The sequence below is a fragment of the Protopterus annectens genome, chromosome 6.part0 (assembly GCF_019279795.1).
Source record: "Protopterus annectens isolate FY-2018-M chromosome 6.part0, PAN1.0, whole genome shotgun sequence".
Taxonomy (NCBI): Eukaryota; Metazoa; Chordata; order Ceratodontiformes; family Protopteridae; genus Protopterus; species Protopterus annectens.
This window is the reverse complement of record NC_056737.1, coordinates 70,350,515-70,373,466: the sequence shown is the minus strand read 5'-3', so window position 1 is coordinate 70,373,466 and position 22,952 is coordinate 70,350,515. Positions and strand designations below refer to the sequence as shown.

General features: G+C 41.1%; 1 protein-coding gene across 1 annotated transcript in view; it reads right to left on the bottom strand.

The window, feature by feature from the left end:
* Positions 1–22,952, bottom strand: part of LOC122803768 (1-phosphatidylinositol 4,5-bisphosphate phosphodiesterase beta-2-like) — an 805,974-nt gene that overhangs the window by 595,390 nt on the left and 187,632 nt on the right. Inside the window, exon 6 of the mRNA XM_044073456.1 lies at positions 13,442–13,634. Coding sequence (XP_043929391.1) covers positions 13,442–13,634 — 193 coding nt within the window. The remainder of the gene's footprint in view (positions 1–13,441; positions 13,635–22,952) is intronic.

The following is a 22,952-nucleotide window of genomic DNA, read 5'->3' as shown; positions in this document are numbered from 1 at the left end:
CAGTCATCAGCAAACTTGGTTAGCCATAGTCCTCCTGTGTTTGCCTGTACTTATGAGAAGTATATGCTGAACAGTAAGGGTCCCAGGACCGAGCCTTGCAGAACACCACTTGTGACTGGTTTAGAGTCGGGCCTGAAGCCCGCTATTCTTACCGTGTGAGTTCTGTTTGTAAGCCAGTTGGCAACCCATCTCATGACGTAGGGGTTTATGTTCAGGCTGGTGAGCTTTTCTGTAATACCCGAGTGGGGAATGGTGTCGAAAGCCTTGGTGGCGAGGTCAAGGTAGGCTGTGTGAACCACCTTTCCCTCATCTATGGCCTTGGTGACTGTCTCGAAGAAGTCAACAAGATTTAGTAGGCATGACATTAACAAAGCCGAACTGGGTCGGGTCAAGTGTTTGGAGGTTCCCAATGTCTTTGTTAATGAGTTCCATGATGATGTGCTCCATAGCCTTGCAGACCAGGCTAGTCAGGCTTATGGGGTGATAGCTACCAGGGTCAGTTGTGGCCCCTCCTTTGTGGAGAGGAATAACCGTTGCTGTGTGCCATTCTATGGGTATGTAGCCTGTGGCGAGGCTGAGGTTGAACAGCATGTTTAGGAGGGGGGTTAGTTTGTTCTGTAGTTCGTACAAGACACAGCCTGGGACACCATCTGGTCCCATTGATGCTGTGTGTTTGGCTTTTGAAAGGGCTGTTTTCACCTGTGCATCTATGATTTTTGGAACACTACACTTTTCCGGTATTGTCGTGGGCCCTTTTGGAGGTGAGAGGGGGGTGAAGTTTGCACTGAATCTATCTGCCAGGATGTTGGCAATATCAGTACGTTCAGTATATTTTGTGCTATTTTACACTAGTTCAGTGCATATCTGTGAGATGCCACTTAATATAGCTAAAGAAGGCTTTGTGGTTATCGTTTGAATCCTTTGCTGTTTTTCTTTCGAAGTTAGCCTTGGATGATTTCATGAGGGACCTTAGTTTCTTACTGATACTGATCAGGGATGTCTTTCTTTCTTGGGATTTGCTTTTTTTCTGAACTAGTTTCCTCCTTCTATTGTATAGACTGTTTATTGCAGGGGTCCACCAAACCGGTTTCCTTCTCTTAGAAGAGTGAGTCTTGGTTTTGCTAGGGATGGCATGATCCATGCATCCTTTTAGGTGCTCATAGAGTACATTTGTAAAGGTTTCTGCATCTTGGGCAGCGTTATCCTTTAGCGTGGGGGCTGTGAAACTTACCACCTCTGTCTTAAGTAAGGTGAAGCTTGATTTAGAAAATTTTTTTACTGTGGTTTCCTTAGTTGGGGGTGGGGGGTGGGGTGTGGACATCGAGAGTGATTAGTTTATGGTCTGATCTAACCAGTGATGGGTTGACCTTTGGTGTGGAACACCTGCCGCCCATGTTGGTGATGACCAGGTCCAATATGTTTTCACCTCTGGTAGGGGAGTTTACCAGCTGATCCAGGGCATTTGAGTTGATGAATTCGAGGAAGCGCTGGGCCTGGGAATTTGTACTTGAGTAGTTTTCCCAGTGAATGGTAGGGTAATTGAAATCGCCCAATATCAGGGTGTTCAGTAGGACCTTCATGTTTTCCAGTGTCTCCAGAAAGGTGGAGTGGTGGTCCTGGGTCATGGAGGGTGATCTGTAGCAGGCCACAAATTGCATTGCAGATTTGCCCAATGTTAGTTGCACATGGATGATCTCAGAGGTATCATGCTGCATCACTAACCTGGAGGTGTAGGTATCCTTGATGAATATGGATGCACCCCTTCCATTTGTGTTTCGGTCTGTGTTCTGTGGCCAAAACGTGTGGTATGAGTTGTATCCTGGTAGTGCTGGGGTGCTCTCTGGAGCCTTGAACCAGGTTTCAGTTACTGCACAGATGTTGACATTCTCTATACTGAGGAGTGCTTTGAGCATGTGCATTTTGAGATTTAAACTCCTGGCGTTGAGTAGTATAACCCCCAGTTTTTTGTTAATTGTGCTGTTTACGGAGGTGGGTTTGACTTTTGAGCCTTGCCTAAAAAAGGCACAATGGGGGCAAGCAAGAGCCTTGGCCAGTATTCGAAAGCCTAGGGGTGACAGGTGCAAGCCATCTCTTGTGAAGCAATGCGGCTTGTCGAGCATGTCGTCCCAGGCTGACAGACACTGGATCCCCTTTGAATGACACCAGAAGCTTAGCCAGTTGTTGAAATTGATCATTTTTTCTTTATACTGAGGTATCATTCTTGGTGAGGGCAGGATGCTATTCAGGGTCAGAGTCATACCAGCCTGTGCTGCATGATCAGAGAGCTCTTCCATGTCTCTTTTCATGTAGTCCAGGGAGGTATGTCTCAGGTCATTCACACCAACATGAACAATGACAGAGTCATATTTGTACTTGTTCTGGAGTGACCGGAGTGCTTGTGTTATGTGGTGGATTCTGGCTCCCGACAGGCAGCTAACAGTAACCTTCTGCTTGTCCAGCCTAGTGAGTGGGATGTCAGTGTGCCTGACTATAGAGTCACCTATTACTAGTGTGTTAGGTATGTTATTTCACCTTAAGGGCTGTGATTGTGTGGCACACTGAATTTGTGTTTTATGTGTTGTCTGGTTTGTTTCGGGAAGTGCAGGTTGTTTGGGTTTCTGCTTTGGAGGTCTCTGATGCTTTTGCAGGTTTTTATTTAGAGCCTCCAAGTATGATTTTATGTATTTATGTGTATTTTTTGCCAGTGCTATTTTAGTAGGTCTGTGTGCAGCTGGAGGTGCGGTTCAGGTGTTAACCATCTCCTCTTAACTGTCTGTTCCAGTCTTGGGCGGAGACAGCTTCGCTTCCAGTTTGGCTGTATAATTGCATCTCTCGCATATGTTAGTATTTTGTGGTAGGAGGAGAGGGTTGTCTGTGTACATGAGGCAGTTGTAACATTGCCTCAGGATACCCAGATTCACCAGCTGGACTGGAGAGTGCACCTGAAGTTGCCCTTTGGTCATGCCTGAATAGTAGGTTGAGCTGCTTAGTCGCTTGGTTGGTGAGGGGTGAATAAAGAGCCTTGCCCTGTTGGGCAATCAGTGTCAGGGTATATTAGTGCTTGCCATTAGGTCTGAGCAAGTGCTGAACTGTAAGATGTTTTTTGAGTGCTTAGGTTGAGAGTTAGACTAGTTTCAAGGGAAAAAGTGAAACAGAAAACTGAAATGGAAAAACTGAAATGGTGAGACTCGCCCTGAAAATTATTTTTAGTGGTAAGTTGGACACAGTCTATTATTTGGTTGGCTGGCTGGCTGGCTGGCACTGTGCACTTTTGATGATGCAGATTTTTTTAGACTTAAGTCAGATTATTAAAGCATCCTGCACAGATTCAATTTAGACACCTTTTAAAATCGATTAGGATCCATTCCAGGATGTGCTCTGTTCCTTAAAACTACTGCTTAAGAGGACAGGGTTTGGCTTACCCATAAGCTAGTACTGGAAAACGAATGAATAAATCGGTATTATTTTCTCTTCCATGCATTGCTCCATCTTTGACTTGGAACCAATTCCAAGTGCATTTGTGCAACAGTTGCCTGTTTTGTTGGCAATGGCTATTGCACTGATACTGTTTTTACATAATTTTTGTAAAGTATTTGCTTTGTATAATCAAGTCTGAAGTACATTACTCCGATACTAAGAAACTACCCTTGAAGACTACTTGTCTCTCACCTTTTTAATAATAATTCTGATGGTTTGCTGGCAGACTTATTCAGTGATCATAAGGCAGTTTTACTATTCATGGTTACGGTAAAACATTTTCTAGTCATAATTTCTAAGCAAGAATGCTGAAAAATGTGGACCAAGATTCCTTTAATCAAGCCATATTTAATAATGAGTGCCTCATTACAGATTGTCTGCCATCCTTAAATGGGGTGATAAGTTACTCCGTAAATATGACCTTAGTGATATTGGACAGTGCAACACCAGGAAAACACTTTACAGTTAAACATGCCTTGTCACTCTCGATGGATGGCAAGTTAAGAGCTCAAATGAGTAGAAAAGGTAAAGTTTGGGCTAGATTACATATGCAGCAGCAAGACCCATTCGTCTTTATCTCAGCACTGGTAACTCAGGTATAAATGCAAAATACCAGGAATATGTTTTGTTTTAATGGCAAGTAATATATCCTATGGCACCCAAATCCTTTTGGACAAGTACAAACAAATTACAATATTCAACAAACATTCTACCCCTTCCCTGATCATCAATTCACATATAGAGAGACCTATAGAGAATGAGGAGGTCTAATTCATTTTACTTTTTTTTTTTTGTTAAACAGGTAATCCCACCAGATAGAAAGAAGTACCTTTTTAGGGACAACACAGATGACAGCTGGAGAAAAAGAGACTCAAGTTCGACTAAAGAATTCAGCTCATTAACAGGCCTTAGACCTGTGTTCTTAAGATGCCAGCATTTGTAAAGTACAGAGTACAGCAGCAGCTCAGTAACATTTCTGCTTACAAGACGCCAATAAGGCCTATATCAAAAACCTTCTCTACAAACACAAGAGTACTGACTTTGTAATCTCTGATGGTAATCTACTGATATTTACAGAATCTGCTTTGTAATCACTCACCATTCTTTTGTCCAAACTAGTGAACAGGAGCATTTGAAAAGGCTTGGCACCACGAGTAGAAAGATGCATTCAAACCTAAGAACTTCAGACCAACTGCAACCTTAAACGCCTCAGCAAATATGCTGCCAAGAGAAGCCTATCAACTACTTACCAACTCCAATGAGTCCAATAACATATTAAGTGAATATCAGCATAGTTTTATGAAGAGCAAATGCTGGATTTTTTTTTTCACTTCTTTCCCCCCTCTGTTAGTTAATCATCAACCCATTCTTCCCCATTCATTCTCCAACATGGCAAGGATTGTCCAGGATGGGTCATCATTCAGATAGCCATCAGGGGGTGGTCTGAAGTTTTTCTCTTACGATTTCTCCATCCCTATTGCATGCACTCAGTGATGCATAAGGGAGGGTCTGCAATGGGAAGACAACACAGAATGTCCACTCACTTTCTCAATGAACGTTCACTCTTGGTGTGCTTCTCAGTCTCCAGAAGGAGGTTAGCACTGCCCAGTGTGGCCCTGAGAGTGTGCAACTCGTCTCTCCACCACAGAAGAGGTGAGTGGGCCACACCCCTTGACTTCTTTCTCTCCCTGCCCATATCCTCCAGTGCCAGGGCCATTAGTCAAATCCAGGTCATCAAGAATCTGTCCCCTGTGCCATGGACTCAGGCTGTAAATACAGCACTACTGAGCACTGGTAATTCTGAAGGGCATAGTGAATGTCCCTGCGCATCATTACAATCAAGTAAACATGTCAGGAATGCTATATACATACACACACATACACATACACACACACACACACACACACACACACACATATATATATATATATATATATATAGAGAGAGAGAGACAGAGAGAGTGAGAGAGATAAATGTATGGATATAGAGGGAGATTACATATATACATATATATATATATATATATATATATATATATATATATATATATATATATATATATATATAAAAAATATGGCTTACAATCACATAGTCAATCGCACTGTGTGCGATCAATGTATGATCAACGTATGTGCGTAAATCAGGTAGCAGAACCATTAATGGGAGTACTATATTGTCGAGCTTTACAATAGCGAACAGCCACTATAGCAATGTTTGACAGGGTAGTGCAGATCACACTATATATATATATATATATATATATATATATATATATATATATATATTTATAAATAGAGAGAGAGAGAGAGAGAGAAAGAGAGATAAGGGATTCCCTGTATAACCACAGGCATGAATACTACTGCCACATGTAAAATTAAAAACTCAAATATCATGGGACCAGAAATCATATTTGATGGTGTCTGGCAAAAAAACAAAAAAAAACAAACAAAAAAGACATTTGATACTACGTCACTTAAGGGTATTGATGAACACATTTCATTTATTAAATGCCAACACCAGATAAGCATCAGGGTACAACAAATAATGGTGTGGGGTGCCTGCATTTACTTACAGAGGTTACAAGTAGTGATTCACAGGGTTATGCACCACAACCACATTTTTGCACTATTCTTATAAAAGGGTGGGAAGGGGGATATGGCTAACCAAATATGCTAGTACCTGCCAAATGGATAATATTATCATAACTTTAATAAAAGTTTTTAAAACTCTCTAAGATTATACACCTGGTACAGTAGTAATGCTTTCACTTTGAATTTCAATTAATATAGCATCATTAGATAAGGGAAGAAAATTAAAATTACAAAATAAATGGTCATATCATGAGAAATTATATTACCATTAAAGATCTAAAGACAATGATAAACAATGGTATACACTTTGATCAATGTGGAACTGCTAAAGTCAGAAAATCATATTTTTATAGCCCATTTAAATCTAAAAGGCTTGTGTAGTCATTCTCTAAAATTAATATTGAAATTAAAATTAAGATAGAAGGGAAAAACATTGAAACAACTGAACATCTGCAAGTATCTGGGAGCCTTGGTTGAGGATAAGCAAAGCCTGAATCAGGATGTCCGAGACAGAATCAGAGAGGCTGCAGCTATAGAGGGGGTGTTGGTATCACTTCTTTGTTATCTCTAATAGCCTAGAGGGATTCCTCTGTACTTTAAGTGCTAGCTATAAAGTTTGAGAAATCATTTTATGCTCATCTCCTGAGAGACTTGCTTGGCTACAAACATCTGCATTACAAGCTAAAGCTAAGTGAAACTTGCAGTAGTGAATTGTAGTATTTTGTTACGTACAAACTTGCAGTTTTAAAAGTACTGTAGTTTCATTTTTTTCTGTTTCCTAATTGTGTGTTTCTGAACAGTGTGCTGTGTCTCTCTTTCTGCAGTTAGCTTCCCACTCACCCTCCCTGTTCTTGTGTTGGTATGAGTGTTGGTGGCTCTGGAATTGCCCGCCCCTTCTATAAGTCTGTATTGGAACACTCCTCCTGGGTCCATCTCATTTGCTCACTTAACTGAGTACAGTGACATCATATTCTGAGTCTAGTGTTCATAAAGAGAGAAGATTTGAGAAGGCCAGCCCACTTAGGTTCTTCCTTGCACTTAAAAAAAAAAAAATGTTTGCACTTTATTCATTTGCTTTTGCTGTAGTTGTGTTTCCTCCTACTCTATTTTGTTTTTTCTTAAAAGTACTCTTGCTTGACAGAATTGTGACTGTTATTCTAAGTCTTTTGGTTTAAGCACTTGGGCTTCACACAGGCTGTTTTATATTAAGAAGGTTTGTGGTCTGCACTGTTGTGGCGGGACAGGTAGCTTACATCCTTCTAAGCTGGGAATTGCTGATTGAAGGCCCAGTGTCTGCTATTCTAAAAGTGTATTAGTTCTGGCTTAAGCACTTGGGCTTCAGGCCAGTTATTCTACATTAAGAAGGTTTGTGGTCTGCACTCTTGTGGGAGGACAGGCTGGATTCTGCCCTTCTGAGCTGGGAATTTCTGGTCACAGGCTTATTGTGACTGCTTATTTGAACTGTTTCTTTCTGAAATTGGTGCACCTTGTTGCTATAGCATAGACCAGATTCAGGCCTGCTGATTCTAGCTTTGTTTGTATAAATTGAGGCACTGATCCAAGCCATCTTTTTTTGGAGGTTTCCCTGCATCCTAGCAAGCAGGGCTGTGCAGTTAGAACTTGTCTGATTGAAGACTGCTGAAACAGGGCTCAGTTTTGAGCTTTTTTCTGGTAAATTGGGTAACTTGTTTAAATCAGTTTTTGTTTTCTATTGTTTTTTATATATATATATATATATATATATATATATATATATATATATATATATATATAAATATTGCACTTTATTCACCTGCTTTTACTGTATTTGTGTTTCTTCCTACTTTATTACTGGGGGCATTGATTACAACTCTGATCTGTGATATATAACAATAATTATAATTTTTCTGTGCTTTTAAACTGTTTTTTTTAAGTGTATCTGCTTTATTTTCTGAAAAAAAAAAAAAATATATATATATATATATATATATATATATATATATATATATATAAAGTTAGTGCTGAATTCAGGGCTGTGTTAGAAATCTCTGTGTTTGCCCATACCTTACTTGGATAGAAGGAAGTTTCTCTTTTCACCTGTGAGAGAGGGGAGCTTTGAGCAGCCTATCTGTCCCTGGAGGAGTGGTTTCAGGGTCCAGCAATTAGTAGTTTATTGGCCATTTTGGGCTAATTTCTATCTCTTTCATTTCCCTGCCATAAATACCATATTTGCCCGGTTTTGCACGCTGGGAAGCACCGGTTAGCTAGGGTAAAACTATTCCCGGCTCCACAAAGTCTCCTCTTCAGTTTTTCCCTTGGAACTAGACAAACTTTCAACTCAAGCCTTTCATTTCTCAGCCCGGCACTTGCTCAAAACTTATAGCAAGCACTTATAAACCCTAGCACTAGACCCTCCTGTACTGTACAGAAGGACAAGGCTCTCTATTCGATCTTACCAGCCATCCAGTAAAACAGTTCATTTTACCTATCCAGGCATGTCCAAAGGGCAGTTTCAGGTGTACTCTCCAGTCCAACTGGTGAATCTGGGCATTTTGAGGCAATGTTACAACTGCCTCATGTACACAGACAACCCCCTCCTCCTACCACCAAACACTAATACATGCAAGAGATGCAGTTATACAGCCAAACTAGCAGCTAAGCTCTCTCAACCCAAGACTGGATCAAACAGTCAAGAGGAGAAGGGAAATACTTGCATCACACCACCAGTCTTACATAGTCCCATTAAACCAGCACCGGCAAAAAACACACATAAATACACGAAAACATACTTGGAGGCTCTAAATAAAAATCTGCAAAACCAACAGAGACCTCCAAAACAAACATCCAAGCAACCTCCACCTCCCAACACAAACCATAAAACACATACTTCACAAAACCAGTGTGCCATGCAATCACAGCACTTAAGGCAAAATAACATACCCAACATACTAGTAATAAGTGACTCTATAGTCAGGCACACTGACGTCCCACTAACTAGGCTGAATAAGGAGAAGGTTACTGTTAGCTGCCTGTCGGGTGCCAGGATCTGCCACATAACACAAGCACTCAGGTCACTCCAGAACAAGTACAAATTTGACTCTGTCATTGTCTATGTTGGTGTGAATGACCTGAGCCATACCTTCCTGGACTACATTGAAAGACACAAGGAAGAGCTCTCTGATCATGTAGCCCAGGCCGGTATGACCCTGACCGTGAGCAGCATTCTGCCCTCACCAAGAATGATACCACGGTATAAAGAAAAAATTCTCGATTTCAACAATTGGCTAAGTTTCTGGTGTCATTTAAAGGGGATCCAGTGTCTGTCTGCCTGGGATGACATGCTCGACAAGCCACGCTGCTTTGTTAGAGATGGCTTGCACCTGTCGCCATTAGGCTTTTGAATACTTGCCAAGGCTCTTGCCACCCCCATAGTGCCTTTTTTAGGCACGTCTCAAAAGACAAACCCACCGCCATAAATAGCACAAGTAACAAAAAACTGAGGGTAATGCTACTCAATGCCAGAAGTCTAAACCTCAAAATGCACATGCTCAAGGCACTCCTCAGTATGGAGAAAATTGATATATGTGCAGTAACAGAAACCTGGTTTAAGGCTCCAGAGAGCACACCAGCACTACCAGGTTACAACTCATACTATACATTTTGGTCACAGAACCCAAACCGAAATACAAAAGGTGGGGGTGTATCCATATTCATCAAGGATACCCACATCTCCAGGTTAGTGGCACAGCACGATGCATCAGAGATCATCCACATGCAACTAACAATGGGCAAAACTGCCATTCAAATTGTAGCTTGCTATAGATCACCCACCATGTCCCAGGACCCCCATTCCGTGTTTCTGGAAACACTGGGAAACATAAAGGTCCTACCAAACACCCTAATATTGGGTGATTTCAATTACCCAAACATTAACTGGGAGAACTACTAAAGTACTAACTCCCTTGCCCAACCTTTCCTAGAATTTATAAACTCAAATGCCCTGGTTCAACTGGTCAACAATCCCACCAGAAGTGACAACATATTGGACCTGGTCATCACCAACATGGGCAACCGGTGTTCCACACCAGAGGTCAACCCCTCGCTGGTTAGATCTGACCATAAACAAATCACTTTGGATATCCATATTCCACCCCCTCCCCCGGACAAGAAAGCCACCATGAAAAACTTTTCAAAAGCTAACTTCACATTACTTAAGACCGAGGTGGAATGTTTCAAAGCCCCCACGCTGAAGGATAACACTGTCTAAGCTGCAAAATCATATACTAATGCATTCTACGGGTAGCTACAAGAATGCATGAATCGTGCCATCCCAAGCAAAACCAAGACTCACTCCTCCAAGAAAAGGAAACCAGTCTGGTGGACTCCTGCCATAAACAAGCTATACAATAGAATGAGGAAACTAGTACAGAAAAGAGTCAAATCTCAAGAAGGGAAGACATCCCTGATCAGTATCAGCAAGAAACTATGATTCCTCATAAAATCATCCAAGGTGAGCTTTGAAAGAAAAATTGCCAAGGACTCCAAAGATAACCACAAGGCATTCTTTAGCTATGTCAAGAATCTAAGTGGCAATGCTCAGATCTGCTCGGAGTTAGTGCAGAATGGCACAAAATACACTGAACCAACCGATATCGCCAACATCCTGGCAGACAGGTTCAGCGCAAACTTCACCCCATCTCACTCCCAAAAGAACCCATAACCATACCAGAAGAATATAGAGTCCCTGAAATCACAGACAATCAGGTTAAAACAGCCCTCTCTAAAGCCAAAAACTCAGCATCAGTGGGACCGGACAGTGTCCTAGGCTGCATCCTACATGAGCTCAAAGACGAACTAACCCCTCACCTAAACACACTGTTCACCCTCAGCCTCTCCACAGGCTACATACCCATAGAGTGGCGCACAGCAACGATTATCCCGCTCTACAAAGGTGGCACAACAACAGACCCTGGGAACTATCACCCTATAAGCCTGACTAGCTTGGTCTGCAAGGCTATGGAGCACATCATCATGGAACTCATTAACAGAGACATTGGGAACCTCCAAACACTGAACCCTGCCCAGTTTGGCTTTGTTAAGGGCAGATCATGCCTCCTAAACCTGGTGGACTTCTTTGAGACAGTTACCAAGGCTATAGATGAGGGAAAGGTGGCACACACAGCCTACCTAGACCTTGCTAAGGCTTTTGACACCATTCCCCATTCTGGTATTATAGACAAGCTCACCAGCCTGAACATAAACCCCTACATCACAAGATGGGTTGCCAACTGGCTCACGGACAGAACCCACATGGTGACAGTTGCGGGAGCTAGGTCCGTCTCTAAACCGGTTACAAGTGGTGTTCCCCAGGGCTCAGTCCTAGGACCCCCTCCTGTTCGGCATATACTTCTCAGAGGTACAGGCAAGCACAGGAGGACTATGGCTGACCAAGTTCACAGATGAATGTAAACTAGGGGCTATAATTGACTCTCTGGCTGACAAAGACATCCTCCAAAAGGGTCTCACTGAGACGGATACCTGGTGTCAAAATCATGGCCTCAAGCTAAATGCCAAAAAGTGCATAGTCATCCCCTTTGGAAAAAACAAAGTACCCACAAACTACCACATAGGTGGCAGTCCCCTAAATACAGAAGATGTAATAAGGGATCTGGGGACCCAAGTAGATAGTAATCTCACCTTTGATAATCACATTGCCAAAGTGGTTAGAAAATCCTTCTACGTGGCTCACCTAATCACAAAAGGGCTTGCATCCAGATGAAAAGAGGTCATTGTGCCCCTCTACTCATCACTCATCAGACCCATCTTAGAGTACAATGCCCCATTTGGGATGTACCTTACAAAACACCTGCAACAGCTGGAAAGACCACAGAAGTACCTCACCAAGAGGATCAATGGCCTTAATCAGATGCCCTATGCAGCTCGGCTGAAGAAACTCCAGTTGTACTCGGTTGCATACCGCCTACTCAGAGGTGATCTCTGCCTGACATAGAAGGCCATGTCCAACCCAGAATTGATGGACATGCTCCACCTAAGAAAACCTTATCCCCTCGAATCACATGCTCTAGGGATCTAAACCTTACCACAACAATAAATAGGATGTGCTGGAGGGATAGATTCCTGTCCCAGAGACTTCCCATGCTTTGGAACAAGATCCCAGTCTACATTAGGCAGAGCTCCTTGCTAACACTCTTCAAAAGAAACCTTGACGAGTGGATGGGAAGCAGAAAGTTTACCTTGGGGATCACTTCAGTGGCTCTGCTGGACAGAGGCACAGGGAACTAATCTAAGGGGATGGCGAAAGCCATTCACATTCCGGCTAGGCTTATAAATGCCTTTGGGCAGAAAGCCTGGTACCCACCTATGAACCTATGAACTTGGGCAGTAGGATGTACAGGTACACATCAATCTTAATATTCCTGTCCATCTCTACTGATTCAAGCAGCTCTTCCCTTAGATCATTTTCTTCTAGACTGAGAGCACATTCTTTGCTCTCTTTTTCCTGTGGGCATTCTACAGGAAGTTCCAGAATGTCTTCCTGTGACATATCCTCTTCAGATGCACCCTGCTTCATCTGCTGCTCCTTTATAATGAGTGATACTATGTACCTAGAATCTAGTAATCTCTGGTGTCACTTCCCATCCTTAAATACTGTATATTTAGCTGTTAGCCATGGCACAGAGGCAATGTACTACCACATTCTATCAGTACAAGTTCATTATCAACATGTTGCATAGAGATCAGTGCTGGATTCAGAAAAAGGTTTACCACTCACAGTAATTGCCTATTACACGACAGTCAGTTACCACAATGATTAGAAAATGTAATTCAGAGACAGCTGTTGCTGCAATTACAAAGACCTCAATATCGGTTGATTTGCATGTCTCTGAATCACACACTAACCAACACTACTGCTCTCAGACCTTAAGGAAGTTAATGTTAATGGTATCCCCTTGTATTCACACATGCGCATTCAGCTACCTATGCACAAACACACACAGGCACAGAGACACACACACACACACACACACACACACACACACACACACACACACACACACACACACACACACACACAAAAAGTGCATGCAGAATAATGGGCATTCCCCTACGTGCGCGCACGCGTGCACACACACACACACACACACACACACACACAAAGTGCATGCAGAATAATGGGCATTCCCCTACGTGCGCGCACACACACCAACCACAGTTGATTAGTCATGAAAATACCTATGTAAGACAATGAATTTGACATGAAAGTTCAAGTAACAAACTCAAGTGGCTATATTAAACAGAAATTAGAATTATGTATTTTACAGGATTGTGTACATTTTCTGTTGAGCCAGTACAACAGGTGAAACTACATTACCATAGATTTCCCATGATAAACCATCATCCACATCTGCAGGTAGAGCCTGTTCTGCATCGTCAGAGTCTGCGGGTTTTTTCTTATTCGGGTCCTGGTTGTTCTGCTGAGGTGGTGCTGTTTGATTTTTTTTATTCTTGATCAGAATTTTCCCCAGTAATTCCTGGGGACTCGGCATTGCAGATCCTGCTTTTAACTGACAAAAGTAACACATTGCAAGTTATATTACTATTTTGCACAACAAGATAAATCCTATAAACAGTGTACAACAAATGAGCAAACTAAATGAAAATTAATCAGTTCACTGCCCAATTAAAAAAAATGGCTGAAAAAGTAGTTATTATTCTCCTTATTAATTTTTTTTTTTTGTGAGTGCTTAAACATATCTCTTTTTTTAACGAACATTCCAGAAGCCTCCAACCTTGCAAATGGGACAAACTATGACTGGAGGCTATAGAATCAGATTTCTTCAATGGATGCATTAAACATAAAGCTTCATGAAACTGTGCTCATATGAAATACTGATCTCAAAGTTACTTATGTCTTTAATCTTGTCACTGTAAACTAAATCTGTGACAAAAATGGTAGATTAACTTATTTACTGAGTTGCATTTGTTTAATGAGAAGTTTTGACAAGATATGCAAGACTCCTTTTCAGTGGACACCCATAGAAAAAAGCTTCAAAACATATATCTACTGAGAGAAAAACATGCAAAGAGATTGTAGCAAACCCTTTGTGAGTGCAAGCAATATTTGAAATATAGTGGTTAAAGATTCAACACGTAGTTATGCATTTTTTTTACCAATTAATAAAAATGCAATTTTCTCCAGAGAATCATTTTAAGACGGACTTCCTTCCTGAAGTCCAAGGCACAACAACCCAATAGACAATCATATTAGGTCTGGACACTGAGGGGGGCTATGCCATGTGCCTGGATAGAATATGATGAGTTGGCACATAAGAAAAACTAATTTGAAGCTTTTCATCAAATGCAATTTCTTTCATCTAAATGTTTCTTCACCAAAATTACTTCAATCAATTTTCCAAATTTCCTAAAACTACTGGTTTACATTTACAAGATTAATGATAAAAAAGGAGGGGGCATGACTTGTGCACCCTAATATGTGGCAAGCCCACAGAAATGAGATATGAGTAGTTAAAAAATACAGTTTTAATTGAGAAATAGAAATATTTCAGCTCAGACCTGAACCCAAAGCACTTGAAACACTGCTGTTGTCATATTACTGCTTCTAATGTACGTCTGATGTGCCAGACTACATTCTCTTTAATGTGTAATCCAGGAACCACACTGGTAACTAACTGCATATTATAAATGTATAAGTATTTTACAGTAACAGCCAAAATGCATGGAGTCTGACTAGACAGTTAAGATAATCATTTGAGAGAGAACTGTGAATCACGCTGAGTAGATGTAATAATTAGTAGCAGATTCTACATAGCAAATTCTCAAAATGTGCACTCCCCCACAAAAATTAGAAAAAAAATATCAAACTAATCACATAATAGTGGTTAAAACTGAAAATGCTGTTCAGAATCTTAATCTATCAATCCTACTTTTCATTCAGTAGCTACTACGAATACCTGCCAAAAAGAAAAGAAAAACAAATAATAACTAACTAAATAAAGTAATAAATAGGTACTAGTGTGTCTGATAACAAAATCAGGGTAAGCACAATACCACAAACATTGGAAAACTGTAATCCATGTGCGGGTATACACACACACACACACACACACACACACACACACACACACACACACACACACACACACACACACACACACACATATGCTTTCACTATGAGTGGACAAAGTTCAAGCTGCAGAGGATCAGAATCCCAGAACTCCATTAACCCAAAACAATGGTTGAAAAACACATGGTTTTACACATTTCTTTTTGGGGAGCAAACCCTACCCTTCAAACTTATACATACCATCTCCATGGTCGCAAAAACTTGAAGAAGGGGAAATTACCCCCAAAAGGGATACTACTGGCACAACTTGCTGACAGTGATTTCCTATGGAAGAGCTCATATTCTGAATGAACTGAACCTTGGAATCCAATGTGTGCTCACAAATAGTGTAACAAACACACTCGGAGCATATTCACAGTTCTTTTTATGTTCACACATTTTCTATTCCTAAAATCCTCAAATCAAACTAAGGCATGAATTAAAGAGAGTTTGAAATGATTAAACTAAACTATCAGAAACTGTAACCAATATATAAATAAAACAGGAGGACAGAATTTAGTATTAAAAATCAGGATTCAAAGATGTTCTTTTCAATTCTCATTCCATTTCACAAAGGAAAAATATGTGCAGTTGTTTAATGGTTCACAATATATTAAAAATGCATTTTTGATGTGCTCAGAAAATCTCATCAAAAAAGTGCTCATGAACTGCAGGACAGATAACTATAAAAACCTAGAACTGCAAAGTAGCATTTCTTAGCTGTAGAAGAATGGATTTGAATAATCTTATTACACATCACATACATATAAAAATAACAGCAAACAAAAGCAAATATCATTATACAACACTGATATAGCACAGCAGAATGATGGTGAGTCCTAGTCCATTAGGGTGGGTGACAACAGACTCTATTTTGCTCATGTGAGCTGCACTGTGATGGACAAAAAGGTGTGTGTGTGTGTGTGTGTGTGTGTGTGTGTGTGTGTGTGTGTGTGTGTGTGTGTGTGTGTGTGTGTGCGTGTGCTGCTGCATGCAACACACACACGCTGGAAACTGAATTTCAAGTTCATTGCACTTCATTTACAGTGAAGCATTAAGATAAAATAAACACAAGCTTAATTCTGTTTCAGGAATGGTCCGTTAAACAAAAACAAATTCTTACAGTTTTGGTTTGACATCTACCAAAGATTCCAAGTAGTCCTAGCCAAACCTCAGGCAATCTTCCAGACAGGCTGATGTGTATTTTTTCATTAATCTAAGCCCTGTTTCAGTAATTTCTCAGGCTTGCGTATTCCAATAGTCATCACACTTGGCCAAAATACTCATACTGCTTGACTTTCTGGCTGGTAACCACCAACAGCCCCTTCTTAATTAAGAGGCCAATGTTACTATCATGTTGAGATTTTCTCCTTGGGTGTCCACTGAAAAGGGGCTTTCCCTTTGCCCAGTCAGACTTTGCCAGTAAAGCTCTTCTTTTTAAGTGCATTTGCGCAGCTTTCCCAAATCAGTCTTGACTGTTGCATGTTCTCTGCTGCAGTATGCTCTACCATAACATCTTTTGCATACATCCCAGCTAACACACTGTAAGAACACCATCTCCTACAATTTATTTATTCAACATTTAGCAGAATGTTTGTGTCAAACCAGCATTTTCACAACAAAGTAGTATTTTTTCATGAAAAAAAATCATGTTAATGTGTCTTAACATTCATAATACCATGGTGTGTGTGTGTGTGTGTGTGTATCAGAGAGAGGGAGAGAGAAAGACTTCCTAACAGTTGGTGAACAAATTAAAGTTAAGAACATTTGATTGATTCTCAAATCAATAAACATAAATACCTTGGCTGCCCACAGAGACTCTGACAATGCTCCAAATAAGACTTCAGATAAACCACTTTAAAAACACTGGTAGTGTTGTGTTAATTGGATTCTGAGTAAGTTTTTTACGATTAAAGATGAAACCGTTAAATTTTACTTCTTCTTCTTGGTTCTAGTAACTGTTTAGGGGAACTACCAGTGTTTTTAAAGGGGTTTATCTGAAGTCTTACTTAGAGCATTGTCAGGAGTCTCTGCAGGCAGGCGAGTGTGTGTTTCTTATTAGTTTATCTCATGCCAACTTGTGACATAAATACCTTGGCTTACTCTTGGACTCCACCTTTTCTTCTTTAGAGTTCATTCTAATAAGGCAATTAACAAGATTATTCAGCAACTAAAGCTTACCTATATGATTTCTATGAAGTTTCAGCATTTCTGTACCCTGAAACTATAAAATCCTTAGCCAAGAATGTCCTGTTAACTAAGGTGGGATATTTTATGCCATTCAATATTCTACATGCTTCATCGAATACAGCTCTGTTTCAGACAGCAATCAACAAGATGTGCAAATTGCTGCCTTCTTAATACAATTAGCAGGTTACCTTTTTGAATAAATTAGACTTACAACATAACTACCCCCACTTCCTGCATGCTTATAAAAATATTCCCCTCTTACAACTTAACATCTAGCAATGACATAGTTTCACACTTAAAACTAAACTAAGCCCAGACTGCTGCAATAATTTGTCTTTGGAGATAAGATAAAACTAAAACTCACATCACTTCAAAATAAGTTCAAAGAGTATATTTTTGATTAATACAAATGTTTCAGAGATACATGACACTGTCTGCACTGCATCATTTTCAACATCAATCCCCCCCAGTTCTTATTTTCACACGAGGTCAGCAGTCACCACTTCTTTCTATTCAGAGCCACTCTCCTACCTTCTTCGCCAGTCATGCCCCCCTGTCTTCTCTCATGCAGTCCATCCATCACTTGGCTGGTTGTCCTCATCTCCTCTTGCCTTCTTCCTGTCTCTTCCAGATCTGATTTAACCTGAAAGACTTCTGTTATTCTGCACAAGGGGCCAAACCACCATAATCTGTTCTCTTTGACTTTCACTGTAACTAGGGCTACTTTTGACTTCTGCTCTGATGTCTTCCCTTCTTTATTTGTCAAATAGTCGTAGCTAGGGTGGAACAAAATAGGCAACCACCATGGGGATAAAGTGTTCTTCAGTGCATTACTAGCATTCAAAAATGAGTGCGTATATTTATGTTCAGAACTGAGGAGCATTAGCACTCTGTAAGTCCCATTGCTAGCTACATCTCTGATCTGTAATGCAGTGTGCATCCTGCTACCCATCTCAGGCACTTCATCTCCATCACTTCAAGCTTCTTCTGCCACTCTTCCTTCACTGCTCAGGTTTCTACACCATAAAGAAGCACTGGTCACACCATTGTTACGTATACTTTTCATCTTCAATTTCCAGTATATATTCACATCCAGCTTATGGATTTATATTCCCTTGACTGTAATGCCTATGTTCTTAAACAATCTTTATTTATTTATTTATTTTTATATGGGAAAGTCTGACTGGACAGTGCACATTTTCAGCAGAGGCCCAGGGAGAAAAGTTCCACAAAATTACATGAACTCATAACTTGTAAACTTTACAGCAAAGTTTAAAAATAGGTTCAGTGACAACATTTTATACAAATACATTCAGTGACAGCAATTATACAATTGTAACAGTATATTTATATGGCTGAAAACAGATAGCTGAGAAATTGCAGTAGTTACTGTTAATATTACAGATATGAGGCAGAGAAATTAGGGAGGGAGACAGATGAATAGACAGAGAAAAGGAACAAAAGTAGGTAGTATTTAGTAGTGGGTGGATAAAGATATAGGCAGAAAATGGGTGTTAGTATGTATAGGGATGCAGGTTTGCATGTAGCACACCATCGAGCACTGCAGAGTAGTGGTGGTTACCACCGGTGATTATAGACGCAAACGTTTTGCTTGTTAAGTTTTCTCTTGCACTTTGCATGTGGTCATCCAGAAGTTTTTTGCGGCCCTGCTCTACTGTCGGGTGGAACATTAAGCCTAGCCACAGAGGTACCAACACACCTCTCACCCACTAGCCATTCCTAAGTGTGACCTCTTTTCCTGACCATACAAATGTACCTAACAATATGGATGAACAATTTCCCACAGTTTCTCTAGCCAGCTTGGTCATCATGGGCATCCTGAGGCAGTGTAGCAACTGCCTCATGTTCACTGACAACCCTCTACTCCTAGTCCACACAATCTCAACATGTGAGGGATGCAACTACACTAAGAACCTTGAATCCATGCTCTCTCACACACCAGTCAGTACATATGACAATGAGTGGGTTGTCAGCATGCACACCACCTCCTACTCCACCCAAACACACATCTCACATACCTAAATATGTGGAGGTCCTCACCAGATACATACCTAAACACCAGCAACCTCACAAACACAAGCACACTACACATAATACTTCCTCTGCAAAGCACAATACACATAATAGTTATCACACCAGTGTCACTCCTGTCAAGAACCTTAAGGCAAAACACAAAAACCAAACATATTAGTCATAGATGATTCCATCATGGGGCACACAGATGTCCCTCTCACCAGGCTGGAAAAGGAAAAGGTCACGGTCAGCTGACTGTTAGGTGCTAGGATCTGCCATATCACACATACACTCAAGTCTCTCAATGACAGGTACTGTTATGACTCTGTCATAGTCCACGTTGACTATATAAAGAGAGGCATGACTGTGCTCTCAGATTGTGTGTCACAGGCAGGTATGTCCCTAGCCTTAAGCAGCATTTTACCTTCACCTAGGATGATGCTTCACTACAAAAAGAAAATGATTGACTTCAATAATTGGCTTGCTTTCTGATGTCATTCTAAGGTAATCCAGTATCTATCAGCCTGGGATGACATGATCGACACACCTCAATGCTTTGCCAGTCATTGTCTTCATCTGTTACCACTGGGATTTCAACTACTGGCTAAGGCTCTTGCCACCCCCATAATGCCTTTTTTAGGCAGTGTCTCAAGGGCAAAATTCCCGATGTTAAAACTCCATCTAAAAACAACCTCAGGGTTATGCTGCTAAATGCTAGGAGTCTTAACATGAAACTTCACTCACTGGAAGCAGTCATCATCTTGGAAGATGCAAACATTTGTGCAGTCACGGAGACTTGTTATAAGGCTGTGGAGAGCACCCCAGCTATACCTGGTTACCCCTCCTTCCACACGTTCAGACCCCAAACTGAAGATGTGAAAACTAAAGGAGGTGGTGTATCAACATTCATTAAAGATAAATACACCTCCAGATTGGTTAAACAGTATGATTTCTTGGGGACACTTCAGGTGCATTTAACTGTTGGTGGGACACCTATTCAAATTATTGCTGGCTACAGGACCCCGTCCATGAATCAGGACACCTACTCTACCTATTTGGATCTACTTGAGTCTATCAAGATACATCCAAACACCATGGTTTTTGGTGCCCTTAACTACTCATCCATTGATTGGGTAAATTACTCATGATCAAACTCACCTGCCCAAAGGTTCCTCGACTTCATTAACTCCAGTGCCCTGGACCAGCTGGTTGATACACCCATAAGGGGTGCCAACATCCTGGAAATGGTGCTTACCAATATGGGGGACCACTGTAGCACCCCCACTGTGAGGTCTTCCCTGGTGAGATCAGACCACAAATCAGTCTCATTTGAGGTAACTATCACACCCCCCCCCCAGCAGCAACTAAACTAAAAAACTTCTCTAAGGCAGATTTTAACCTCTTACAAGATGGTCTAAATTGCTTCATTGCACCTCCCCCCTCAGATAAGAACTGGCAATTATGCTGTCTTCTACACCAATGCTTTATACAAACACCTGTATAACTGCACGCTCCGCACGGAAGAGCAAACCTGCCTGGTAGACAACTGCTATTAACAGGCTTTAAAATAACAGGAAGAAATTGCTGTATAAGAGTAAGAGGGAGCAAGCCCTAAACTAGAAACACACCCTCCTCAGCTTAAAAAAAGCAAATAAAACTTTTTGTGAAGTGCTTCAAAGCAAACTATGAATCCAAATTAGCTTCCTCAACTTAGGGCAACCATAAGGTGTTCTTTAGTTAAATCCATAAACTAAAAGGAAAGGCCCAGATTTGTGCCGAACTGGTAGTTAATGATACCACATATACTGAGCCTGTAGACATAGCTAACCTACTGGCCGACAGATTCTGTGAAAACTTCACTCCTCTGTCCCCACCACATGTACCACATGACATCCCTACCACCTGTTCCATACCTTGTATCTCTAAAGAGCAGGTCATAAACGCCTTCTCTAAGGCCAAAAACAGAGCATCTATGGGACCTGATAACATCCCAGGCTGCGTCCTACATGCGGTCCAACAAGAATTAGAAACACTATTGGGTACTCTTTTCAATCACAGTCTAAGCACCATCTTCATCACAGCTGAATGGAAAATGGCCAATGTTATGCCCTTGCACAAAGGTGGTGCTTCCACTGACTCTGGGAGCTATAGACCTATTAGCCTGACTAGCTTTATCTGCAAGGCCATGGAGTGAATCATCATGGACCTTATCAACAGAGATATAGGTAATCTCCAAACACTTCATCGTACTCAGTTTGGATTTGTCAAACAGAGATCATGCCTGTTAAATCTGGTGGACTTCTTCAAGACAGTCACCAAGGCCCTGGACAAGGGGAAATCTGTGCATACAGCCTACCTAGACTTAGCCAAGGCTTTTGACACTATCCCCCACTCAGGCATCATTGACAAACTCACCCAGCTAGGTATCAACCCTTATATTGTTAGATGGGTCGGTAACTGGCTCACTGATATAATCCATATAGTCAAAATGGGGGAATCTACCTCCAACAGCTGACCTGTAACCAATGGTGTTCCACAGGGATCAGTCCTGGGACCGCTACTGTTCTGAATATATTTCTCTGAAGTACAAGCAAAAACTTAAGGTCTGTGGCTGATAAAGTTTGCATATGACTGCAAACTGGGAGCAGTACTCACTCAGTGGTGAGAGACATGGGCACACAAGTTGACAGCAACCTTACCTTTGATCACCATGTCTCCACAGTGGTAAGAAGGGTGTTCTGTATTGCTCATCTCATAAGGGCATTGCCTCCAGAAAAAAAGAAGTTATAACCTCCCTGTACTCTTCCCTCATCAGGCCAATAATTGAGTACAATGCTCCTTTTGGTATGTACCTTTCCAAGCACCTGCAGCAATTGGAGAGCCCACAGAGGTTCCTCACAAGAAAAATTCAAAGTCTTCAGCATCTGTCCTATATGGATAATCTGAAATCACTGTCACTTTATTCTGTTTCATACAGACTACTCAGAGGTGATTTTTGCCATGCATATTAGGCAATGTCTGACCCTGCTTTATTGGAAATGTTGCTTATCCACAAGTCACATGGTACAATGGTTACCCACTCTAAAGACCTTAACCTGGTATGTGACATTAATAGAACCTGCTGCAGGGACAGATTTGTCTCCCAGAGGTTACCACACTTTTGGAACAGACCCCCCACTTCATATCAAACACATCACCTCAGTGGCCCTCTTCAAATGCAATATGAATGAATTGGATGATTAACCATAAATTCACTCCATGGCTTCCACCTGTGTCCCTCTTGGACAGGGGCAATAGGTGCTGATCTTGGAAATAAGGGTAGTACTTGGCTAGGCTTGTAAGGGCCCTACAGCCATTAGCCTAGTAACTTCCTATGATCCTATGATAAGTAGTGGTTATATAGGCTGAGGAAGAGAAGGAGACAACAAACATGAATAGGAATGTTATTCCATAGCTTAGAAACATAGTGAGAGCAGAAGTAATTTCCAGAGTGTTTCTTGTGTTGGTCATTTCTGTGGAGAATATACGAGGTTTT